Below are 12,327 nucleotides of genomic sequence, written 5' to 3'. Positions count from 1 at the left end.
GTCTGTAGTTTTATATCCAGTATGTGGTTTTATATCCAGTCTGTGTTTTATATCCAGTCTGTAGTTTTATATCCAGTCTGTAGTTTTATATCCAATCTGTAGTTTTATATCCCGTCTCTGTTTTATATTCAGTCTGTAGTTTTATATCCAGTCTGTGTTTTATATCCAGTCTGTAGTTTTATATCCAATCTGTAGTTTTATATCCAATCTGTAGTTTTATATCCCGTCTCTGTTTTATATCCAGTCTGTAGTTTTATATCCAGTCTGTGTTTTATATCCAGTCTGTAGTTTTATATCCAGTCTGTAGTTTTATATCCAGTCTGTTTTACATCCAGTCTGTGTTTTATATCCAGTCTGTAGTTTTATATCTAGTCTGTGTTTTATATCCAGTCTGTAGTTTTATATCCAGTCTGTAGTTTTATATCTAGTCTGTGTTTTATATCCAGTCTGTAGTTTTATATCCAGTCTGTAGTTTTATATCCAGTCTGTGTTTTATATCCAGTCTGTGTTTTATATCCAGTCTGTAGTTTTATATCCAGTCTGTAGTTTTATATCCACCAAAAAGCCTCCGGCTCCATAGACTCCCATTCAAAGTGACTCACAATAAGTTCATTTCAACCATGAGGGTACAAAACCAGAACAACAAGAATCAGGAAAATACCATTTCTTCAAGAAAGCCAAACTACAAAGTTCTATCAGTAAGTTCTATTTTAAGATACTAAAGTTCTACTGTTCAAGGTAAAGGAGGAGGAGGAGGAGGAGAAAGAGGAGGAGGAGGAGGAGGAGGAGGAGGAGAAGGAGAAGGAGAAGGAGCGGAGTGAACGGGCTGGGGTGTAAGGTTGGACCATGTCCTGGATGTAGACTGGACCCGATCTGTTCACAGCACGGTACGCAAGTGCCAATGTTTGGAAAAGGATGTGGGCAGCTACTAGTAACCAGTGAAGGGAGAGGAGAAGGAGGAGGAGGAAGAGGAGGAGCGGAGTAGTGTGAGTGAATCTAGGAGGTTAAAGACCAGTGGAGCTGCTGCATTCTGGATGAGCTGCAGGGGTCAGATGGTACTAACAGGTAGACCTGCCAGGAGGGAGATACAGTAGTCAGGACGTGAGATGACCAGAACCTGGACCAGAACCTGGACCAGTAGTGAGAGGACAAGGTTCAGACACAGATCCTCTCCAAGTTCCCGGTAGGTGAGGTCGTTGAGGTCGGATGAGAACAGGGAGAGAGCAGAGAGACACCGAGGTCCTGAAGGAGGAAAGAAGGATCTGGTGGTTCACTGTGTCAAATGCAGCAGAAGGTCTAGAAGGATCAGGACAGAGGACAGAGAGGCTGCTCTAGCAGTGTGAAGCTGCTCAGAGACAGAAGGAGGACCGTCTCTGTTGAGTGGTCTGTTGAAACCAGACTGGTGGTCAAGAAGGTTATTATGGTGGAGATAGGAGGACAGTTGGTTAAAGATAGCCCCCCCCCTCCCCCTACCAGAGGGTTGGGGGTGTGGCTGAAGGAGAAGACAGAGGAGAGAGCAGCAGGGTGGATGTTGTCCAGTGTGATCCAGGTCTCAGTGAGACCAAGGAAGTCCAGAGATGAAGTCTGTCCTGCAGCTGACTGACAGTCCAGAGTCCTCCTGTGACGAGGTGATGGGTATGAGTGGAACAGGTGGGACAGATAACAGAGGAAAGGTTACGGTGTTGGTGTGAACGAGTGAGAGGCCTGTAGTATCTACGAGTAGATATACGCACAGGGACGGAAAGTACACACATACTCAGATAGTAGTACTTATACTCAGCGTCCCCCGAAGACTCCAACAAAAGACTCCTTTGTCTTGATCCTCCGAGTCTTTCCTGTCAGCTCTCTGGAGTCAATAAGACAAAAGACAAAGGTTTAAACTGAAATAGACGTTTGTGCTTCTGTGTACTTTGAAATCAGGACATTGATGAGAGCTTTAAGGGTTCATGAACTCAGCGTGTGATTCAGTAGAAAACATGGTGGTCTCGTGTTTGGACGACGGTGGGATCAGCCTGCAGCGATGATGCTCCATGTGACTAAAGGACACCTTGTAAACAGTATTTATGAAAGTTAAACTATTAACATACGCATGAAAGGATTTCAGACTTTCACTTCACTTCCTGCTTCCTTCAGTCCCAGTCGAGGCGGCTAACTATGACGACAAACCACGAATAAAGTTTTTTGAATCTCTAACTTTACATAGTTTTGATCAAACTGTCCTGAAGTGGCTTCAGTCGACAGATAAAAGATGCAGACTGTCCAACCTTGTCTGTCTGTCTGTTTTCCAGTCAGCTGTCCAGCTCCAGACTCAGGGACGTCCTCCACATCTGCAGGCCCTTCATCAAGCGAGCCTGCCTCATCTCCACATACGTACGTGGTTGTTGTTGTTTTTTTTACCAATAAAAGCACCACACTGATGATTGTGTAGGTTTTAGGATTGATGGATGTTTCCTGTCACGTGTGTCTTCCTCCCTCCAGGTGGTCTTCATCATGTCTGTCAGGCTGTGGCTGATGGGAGGATCCATGCCTCTGTTCTCTGAGCAGGACAACCCTGCTTCCTTCTCACCTCACCTGCTCACCAGGTCAGGACACACACACACACACACACACACACACACACACACACACACACACACACACACACACACACACACACACACACACACACACACACACACACACACACACACACACACACACACACACACACTACCGGCTGAAAAGAAACAAGCACACGCCATAGGAGTCTCCAGGAGAGATGAGCAGACAGTCTGCAACACTGATGACATCAGTTATTACGGATCCACAGATAATCATCCAACATCGAATGATTTGCATTTTTTGAGTAAATGTTAAAAGGGTTGTCATTGAAACTAAAATCTCAATATTATAAAATAATACTTTGTGACAATGGGAATATGATAGTCATGGATAGTATCTGCATTATGAGGCGTTTAGGGAACATCTGTAAATTGTAGCTAAAGAAACAAAACAGTTCCCCTCACTCTCCCCCTCTAAATGCTTCAGTCTCTACACGTACACGAGTCGTTGTGTTAGAAATATCTCAGAAAAGTAAAAAAGTGTGGCTCCGTTTTATCTGGCTCGATAATAACATGTTATCAAAACGATTTGTGTGTAAAATTACCTAAGAGCTGTAAAATAAAACTGAAGATTGGTACAAGAATGTAATTTTGTCAATATCTGGGATATATAGTCTGATAAGTGAACAGTCGCTTCTCGCAGTTGTCAGTTAAAACCACAAACGGGGGAAAAAAGTGATTCCAGCTTCAGGTCTGTAAATGGTTCCGATCCAGAAGTGTGTTCAGCTGCAATACCAGCGAGTGCCACTAGAGGTCGGCTCCAAAAAGCCTCCGGCTCCATAGACTCCCATTCAACTTCTCTCAGAATCTGAACTGGAGAATTCATAACGTTCACAAACCAACGGGTGACGTCATTGATGGTTGATGACGTCACTGATAGTTGTTGATGTCAATGATGGTTGATGACATCACTGATGGTTGATGACGTCACTAATGGTTGATGACCTCACTGATGGTTGATGACATCACTGATGGTTGATGACGTCACTGATGGTGGATGACCTCACTGATGGTTGATGACGTCACTGATGGTTGATGACCTCACTGATGGTTGTTGACCTCAGTGATGGTTGATGACGTCACTGATGGTTGATGACCTCACTGATGGTTGTTGACCTCAGTGATGGTTGATGACCTCACTGATGGTTGATGACATCACTGATGGTTGATGACGTCACTGATGGTGGATGACCTCACTGATGGTTGATGACGTCACTGATGGTTGATGACCTCACTGATGGTTGTTGACCTCAGTGATGGTTGTTGGGTGATGACCTCACTGATGGTTGTTGACCTCAGTGATGGTTGATGACGTCACTGATGGTTGATGACCTCACTGATGGTTGTTGACCTCAGTGATGGTTGATGACGTCACTGATGACCTCACTGATGATGGTTGGGTTAGACCAATGAAATGGGCCGCTCTAAAGACTTTGACTAAATAGAGCACCATGTCGCGTTTTTTTTTATCATGACAGAAGTAAGGAGGATGACGTTTACTAAAAACGATTAAAGCTCAGACTTTTGATCTGAGACACAATCAGAAAACAAATGAGAGGTGTCTGATGTCACAGACCTGTGAGGAGGTGGAGAAGAGCCGCGAGCTCACCTGAATCCTCCCTCCATCCATCAGGTGAGACAGGAGAGCAGAACGCCCACCTGCTGCAACCGATGATTCATCTCTTCTGTCTGCTCCACTAGGCTGTGTTCTGTTCCTGGTCTGTGTGTGTGTGTGTGTGTGTGTGTGTGTGTGTGTGTGTGTGTGTGTGTGTGTGTGTGTGTGTGTGTGTGTGTGTGTGTGTGTGTGTGTGTGTGTGTGTGTGTGTGTGTGTGTGTTATAATTTGTGGTTAGAGGACCTTGCAGTGTGGAAAAGGGAATTGGATTTATGGCCCAAACCCATCAGGTGATGGCAGGTGGAGAACATTCTGTTGCATGCTAAACGGCCTGTCAGCAGCACCCCGCCTTATCTGTGTGTGTGTGTGTGTGTGTGTGTGTGTGTGTGTGTGTGTGTGTGTGTGTGTGTGTGTGTGTGTGTGTGTGTGTGTGTGTGTGTGTGTGTGTGTGTGTGTGTGTGTGTGTGTGTGTGAGTGTGACAACCTCTGGGAGTCCTCTGCAGGTCTTTGTGCGCCCATTGACCCGAGCCCGTATTTATTTCAGACTTTGTCTCTCTCCTCCAGTCAGTCTGTTTAAAAGCCGATCTGAGCAGAAGTCGGGGGACAAAGACAGCTGGCAGAGGGACGTCTTCCTGGCATGTTTTCATTCCAATGTTCAGAGGGGACTGTGTCCTGCATCCTCCTCCCCGCTGCCTGTCAGCAGGCGGCCTCAGACACGATGAGCTTCAGCCTCTTCTGTCGGATCGTCCTGGAGGGACTCAGTGTCCCACATGGCCTCTGTCAGAGTCACTGAGGACTTCAGCTCTAACTCTTTTCTGAGGTTGCCTTGTTTTGCTAGAGTCAGAAGTGGGGAAGAAATGATGAGGGTAGATAAAAGAAGATAGATAACACTTTCTGAATGAATGTTATAGCATACAGTGATGTTTAATATAATAGTGCCTCCAGCTTCAGAGAAAGCAATTAGTGCATTGACATCTCAAACAGGTGTCGGCCTCAGATTCCCTCTGTCTGTTATTATTGGTAAAAGTGGATAACAAAGGCTGGACCTCGTCGTCGGTCATCAGTCTTTTGTTCTTCTGCCTCCTGCTTGTTTGGCCGAAAACCAAAAAGAAGTTCAGGGCTGCACGCCTTAAGAAGGTATATGTGTGGATTTCTTTGGGCTAAAACTATCTTCCTGATACCAACCATCATCCATCAGTGGTGTCATCAACCAGCAGTGATGTCATCACCCATCAGTGATGTCATCGTTGGTTTGTGAACGTTATGAATCCTCCAGTTCAGATTCTGTCCGTCACCATCTTGTTAGTTCAGAGCGGTTTGGAGCAGGAAGTGACCATATTTGGACGAGCTGGGGGAGGAGCCAGAGGTGGATCTGACCGATCTGATCGGAAACCTGACAATACTACGTCCCGCCCACCGATAGCTGTAACCTGACTGCACCACAGACCTGTCAATCAAACAGACACGCCCCCAAAAACAGGTCTTCTTGAATCTTCTTTTCTAATGAATGAGGGATTATTTTCAGATGGACCTCCAGAAAACTAATAAGAAGGAGTGACTTTAGCTAACAACACCGAGAGAACTGATGGACACATTTTATTCACTTTGGATTTGATGAGAGAAGTTGAATGGGAGTCTATGGAGCCGGAGGCTTTTTGGAGCCGACCTCTAGTGGCACTCGCTGGTATTGCAGCTGAAGACACTTCTGCAGACAGCTCAGTCTCAATCGGTTTATTTATTAACACCACAATATCAGTGTTGTTCATAAATGAGTGTCATCGGGAGCTTTAAGTGTGAATAATTTACTGTTCACTCCTCAACATGGTTCCAGCTCCTGATTTCACTAGTGATGAATGTTCTTTGTTCACTTTGACAATCAATTAGCAGGATTACATGTTTTTCTCTTTGTCATATTCTTTCCCTCCTCTGTTCCATCTCTGTCTCCCTCCTCTCCATTTTCTCTTTCTCCACCTCCTCCCTGCAGGATCTTAACCTACTCATACCTGCTGTCCTTTAACGCCTGGCTGCTGCTGGCCCCCATCGTGCTGTGTTACGACTGGCAGGTGGGCAGCATCCCCCTGGTGGAGTCGCTGGGCGACGTGCGTAACGTGTCCACCGTGCTGCTGGCTGCGGTGATGGTCGCTCTCTGCCTGCACTGCATCTCCTCACTGCAGGTAAGAGTACGAATGTATGTTGGTGTTGGTTATAGTTAGTGCTGACAGCATTAGAGGAAACAAGGTTGAAATGAAAACCCTATAAACATATCAAGTCTTGTGGCATTATACCTTAAATCTTAAGCAATGCAACTATATTCATTACAAAGACTTTCAAACTGCCATAAAGTATTCACAATGGAAGGGGTCTGAGTGAGTTTGGAAATATGTGGGATAAATGTCTTCACTCTAATTACCCACATCTCACACTAACCCTCATATTCCTCTAAAGACGGTCCGTCACGTCGTGTGTGCGCCGCGACTTTATTGTGGAGTTTGCGCGTGGGTGTTTTATTTTGAAAATTTACTGGGACTTTATTTTATTTTCTCGACAAACTTCCTGCCCGGTCGATCGGCTCTCTTCAGATTGCCGGTTGATGATGATGCACTGGTGCCTTTTGACCCCGCCAGGTCAGACCAGGTCTTAGTCCTATAAAGAGGAAACAGTTCAAAAGTGTTTTCATCTCCTCATCTGGTTTACACATTTATTTATTAACACCACAACATCAGTGTTGTTAATAAATAAGTTGCATCAGGAGCTTTAAGTGTGATTAATTGACTTCTGCTCACTCCTTAACATGGTTCCAGCTCCTGATTTCACTGTAGTGATGAATGTTCTTTGTTCACTTTGACATTTAATTCATGTCGGTGTTTATAATATGCAGGTTTTCGTCTTCTATCATCGAACCTCTTCCTACACTGGGCAGCAGGTCTCATAATACCAGTTTATAATATTAGTTCCCTCTTCACAGCTGGTTTAACATCATCATGGTGGAGGCCGACTGCAGCACCATGAATTCAAAGACTAGAGCCTGAACTCCCAGACCAGTCTGTCAGGTTCCTCCTGGTTAAAGTGTGGATGTTGGTGTCGGTCTGCTCCTTCTTCACTCATTACAGACTTAACAACATGCTGCATCACAGCGGTTTTAAAGAAGAGAGGAGATGATCTGATCTGATTGGTCATGATTGAAGTCAGCGGTGACACACCTTCTAATTATCTGTTCCTCCTGCTTCACTACTGTGCCGGAGTTTTGGCTGCCCTTGTGTTCACCAAAATAAGTATGATGCCTCAGGATTTCTTTCTCTTAAAGAATTTATGTGGTTCAATCTTCAGGGAAAAAAATACATCTTAACCAACACTTTGGTCCACAACATTGCTTCTTGACAATGAAGCACGACCCACTGTTTAGCTATTAAATGTGGACTCTGAAGGCACCTCGTGGTATTTGGCACCAAGACTAGCAGCAGATTCAGTAGATCTTGGAAGTGTCCAGTTTGAGGCACGGAGGATCGGACATTCCCCAACACCCTGTCTCCTGCAGCCCACCTACAAGCCTGTTTTAAAGATGCTCTGACCCGGTCCTCTGGCAGCACGATTCGGCCCGGGTCAAGGATGTCTTCGGTGGCAAGCAGATTGACTATGAGAACTGATGAGTTACTTACTGTCTAATATATATCAGACATTGACATGTGCTGGTATTGCAAGATAACCAACGTAATTTGTTTCATCTTTAAGTGGTCAGAATCAGTATCCAGCTTTTATTTCCCAGTTTAATGATGACAACGTATTGAAAGGTTAAACTTGTCTTCACTTGTCTGTTAGCCCAGTCTGTCTCTTGTGATTTTTAACACCAGGATTTTTTTTTAAAACAAAACATAAACCGTGTTTCAGTGAAAGAAATGCTGCCAGTTCTTGGTGATTACTTGAGGGTGCTTAAGATGAAGTTACTGATTGCAGAAAAACTAAACATTGGGCTGTAGATTCTTTGTAGATTGAGTCCACATCCCTCCATATTTTCAGGTCTTATCTTATACACCTCTGGTTGCCGTGGAGACAGACTGTGCTCTGTGAAGGTGTTTTGGTTACCCTTCTTTGAGGTGTTTTATGTGTGATGAAGAGGTTTTCACTCTCACTTTTTTTTTTCCTTTTTTTTTTAATTAATACCAACTGTCCTCCTATAGAGGTTTACAGTCTGACTTCTTTTTACCCACAATGCCTCTGGGCTTATCTCTGTCTTACATTTCAGAGTAAGAGTCTTTATTTAACTGTGCTGCAGTTTTGGGGAGAAAATATTTCTGAAACAGGTCGTTTCTCTGCAGAAAACCTCATTTGGTCCCAGTGAAAGCAGCCAGGTGCTGCTGTTTCTCCGGCTGTGTGGAGATCTGTATTCATATCTGATAACTTTTTCTCTACAGTAAGAAAGTCTAGACGTTGTCACGCTGGTGAGCCTTGCACTCTGAGAAGTCAAAATATTCAAAATAATTTTCATTTCATCTGCGAGAGCTTCAGCGGAGCAGCAGTGAGAGTTCTGAGTGTTCGAGTACAATCACTTTACCGGACCAGAACATTTTGTTCATGGAAATGGTTCCTTGAATTGAATTTATTCTAACGAAGGCAGACATCTTTTCTCTGCAAAAATGGGACACAGCGTGATTTAAAACCAGCCTGTCCAGTATTAGTGTTGTCACACGGAGCAACTTTACACTGTTCACAGCTTGAACACGCTGAAATATATATCATATATAGTATATCAATATTCATGACTGAATTGGTCGAGGGGGGCCGTGATGGTCTGTGGTGGGGAAGTAGTGCACTTGTACGCTCAAGCCGCCTCCTCATTGTGATGAATATGGTATTTTTTTACATCACCAAACTTCATGTAATTGTAAAAGTCTATTGGAGTGTGTAAAGGTCAGAGACAGGGTTGGTACTGTTGGAGGTTTCTATCCCGTTTCCACTCTTTGATTATCTGAATGTAAAACGAGCCGCTCGGCAGCAGGTCGAATGACAGGAAGTGATTCATTAGCTGCTGTGATGTTTCTGCTCCATGTCACACAACTGACCCGTGTTCCCATTCCTGCATGTACTCACTGTATTACAGTATTGCAGTACAGCTCTGAGGTACTTCTACTGCATCCTTTATTTGAACTGCTCTACATGTCAGAGGAAAACATTTTGTTCTTCCACTTCATTTATTTAACAGCTTAGATTCAACAGTTTCTACCTCCCTCTCAGTTTAAGATATTATGAGCAACACACATAATCAGTGTACAATTATTATTATTATTATTATTAGTAGTAGTAGTATTATTAATATTATTATTATTATGTATTAATTGATCCCTTTGGGGAAATTGATCCTCTGCATTTGACCCATCCTGTGCAGATACGCATAGGAGAAGTATGTAATCCTAACATACACATCAACCCTGACATACACAGACACACAACCACACGGAAAACATTCAAACTCACAGAGAGGAGGTTTGAAACCAGGAGCTCCTCCTGAGAGCCACACTGTTAACCACTGTGCTGCTCACATTGTGTCTCTTTCTGGCTTTTCTTATTAACTTTATACAAATAATAAATGTTAACAACCAGGTCAAACAGACGCTCCAGCTCAGGGACCATGATGCTGTAAACACTTGTTTACTGAACCCCATCGGCCTGTTGAGTCATTCGTGACCAACGGCGATTTTTGAACCAAACAGTTCTAAAGACCCCAGAGAGGGTCAATAAATGCTTTTTAATCATAATTACATTTAAGATGATTCACTTGAAGCCTTGTTATCATTTATGTTGTCAGTTACTGCATTACAGGTCAATAGAAACTCAACACTTCCTGTATTTTTCAAACTAAAAGCCCTATACTGTTGAATAAGAAAGAAACCCCTCATAAAAAGGCTTTTATTGTGAAACATTTTCAGGAACGTGTTGTGCCTGAAGTCAGATGATCGCACATTATATTATATATATATATATATATATATATATATATATACACTGCTCAAAAAAATAAAGGGAACACTTAAACAACACATCCTAGATCTCAATTAATGAAATATTCCAGTTGAAAATCTTTATTCATTACATAGTGGAATGTGTTGAGAACAAGATAACAGAAGAATGATCATTCGTAAGATGGCGCCATGCTAGCGGCAGCCTGTTACAGCAGCTCCCCCGAGTGTGTTTTGTTTTTAAGTATTTTTCTTTCTTTCTTCTCTCTTCAGAGTTGTTGTTTTTCTTTCACATGTGTTAAGTGACGGTCAGACAATGAACCGTAACTTTTCCACTTTTCTGGTGGCTCTTCTACTTTTCTCCCTCTTCGTAACGGAGAGCTATGCACAGTGGACCGGGGCCATTGTTTACTCTCATGATCAGCTGATCGTGCTGAGTAGACCTCTACTGCTGCTGCCCGGAGCGAGGCCTGAAATCCCGGACGAACTTCGGAGAAGACATCGGGGTTGCAGAGCTGGAGCTAAACTGAAGGCGAAGAGGAGGAGATATAAACCATCGGTACCGGAGATCTTAATGAGGAACGTGAGGTCGTTGGCCAATAAGACGGACGAGCTCGGCGCTGGTAAAGACCCAGAGAGAGTACCGGGAGTGCAGCATCATGTGTTTCACTGAGACATGGCTGCACTCACATCTCCTGGACCACAGCGCGGCCGTACCGGCTTCAGGACTTTTCCCAGCTTCAGGACCGTTCCCAGCTTCAGGACCGTTCCCTGCTTCAGGACTGTTCGGGGGGACGGAGACGTTGTTCGGAGCGGCAAGAAGAAAGGTGGAGGGATTGAAGTCTATGTGAACGAGAGGTGGTGTAATCCCGACCACGTGTGTGTGAAGGAACGTTTCTGTAGCCCGGACATTGAACTGCTAGCCGTGGGGATGCGCCCATATTATTTACAAAGGGAGTTCTCGTCCACCATTGTTATCGCTGTGTACGTTCCTCCATCAGCTGACGTAGAGGCAGCAGTGGACACCATCCACTCCACTGTGTCCAAACTTCAGACTAAGCATCCCGGTGCATTTTTGTCAGTTACTGGAGACTTTAACCAGTCTGGATAAAGTACTGCCAACTTTGCACCAGTATGTTAACTGCCCCACCCGGAACAATAAAACTCTGGACTTACTGTATGCTAATGTCATGGATGCATACAGTACTACTGCCCTTCCCCCCCTTGGTAGATCAGACCACAACCTGGTCCTGCTGACTCCCAGGTATGTTCCTCTGGTGCAGAGGCAGCCTGTAACCACCAGGACTGTGAGGAGGTGGACACAGGAGGCTAAAGACGCCCTGCAGGACTGCTTTGAGTCCACGGACTGGGATGTGCTGTGTGGACCACATGGGGAGGACATCAACAGCAGGACGGACTGTATCACAGAATACATCAAATTCTGTGAACACACCACCGTACCATCCCGGACTGTACACTGCTTCCCCAACAACAAGCCGTGGATCACCAGTGACCTGAAGGTGCTTCTTAATCAGAAGAAAGCAGCCTTCAGGTCTGGGGACAGGGAGGAGCTCAGGAGAGTGCAGCGCCACCTGAAGGAGAAGCTCAGGGAGTGCAAGGACTCCTACAGGAGGAAGCTGGAGGCAAAACTCCAGCAGAACATCGTGAGGGAGGTGCAGACCGGTATGAAGGAGATAACTGGGTTCAAGGGGAGAGAGAGACAACCAGGGGGAACCTGGAGAGGAACAACCAAGGGGAACCTGGAGAGGAACAACCAGGGGGAACCTGGAGAGGAACAATCAGGGGGAACCTGGAGAGGAACAATCAGGGGAAACCTGGAGAGGAACAATCAGGGGGAACCTGGAGAGGAACAATCAGGGGGAACCTGGAGAGGAACAATGACCTAAACTGTTTCTTCAACAGGTTTAGTTCACCACCCTCATCTGTCTCCTCCACACCTTACACCTCCCAAACACCTCTGCTGCCTTCCAACCTCCCCCCTCTGTCCCCCCTGGTGAGCTGCATGGACACAGAGCCCTCAACTTCAAAGGGCTCTTCCACCATCGACGCCATGACCCCCCCAGCTGGCTGAGGTCCTACAACACCTCTTCAACCTGAGCCTGAAGCAGGAGGAAGTCCCGGTGCTGTGGAAGACGTCCTGC

At 45.0% G+C, this 12,327-nt stretch overlaps 1 protein-coding gene across 1 annotated transcript in view; it reads left to right on the top strand.

Annotated features, from left to right (window-relative positions):
• tmtc1 (transmembrane O-mannosyltransferase targeting cadherins 1) overlaps positions 1–12,327 on the top strand; it is a 94,173-nt gene that overhangs the window by 27,418 nt on the left and 54,428 nt on the right. Inside the window, exons 3-5 of the mRNA XM_069720294.1 lie at positions 2,289–2,370; positions 2,479–2,582; positions 6,199–6,388. Of these exons, the coding sequence (XP_069576395.1) occupies positions 2,289–2,370; positions 2,479–2,582; positions 6,199–6,388 (376 nt within the window). The remainder of the gene's footprint in view (positions 1–2,288; positions 2,371–2,478; positions 2,583–6,198; positions 6,389–12,327) is intronic.

Source organism: Brachyistius frenatus, unplaced genomic scaffold, assembly GCF_029030835.1.
Source record: "Brachyistius frenatus isolate BFR_SWC_R1_liver_20210118 unplaced genomic scaffold, ASM2903083v1 Contig_237, whole genome shotgun sequence".
Lineage (NCBI taxonomy): Eukaryota > Metazoa > Chordata > Actinopteri > Embiotocidae > Brachyistius > Brachyistius frenatus.
Note: the sequence above shows the minus strand (reverse complement) of the source record. Positions and strands in the feature narration are given on the sequence as shown.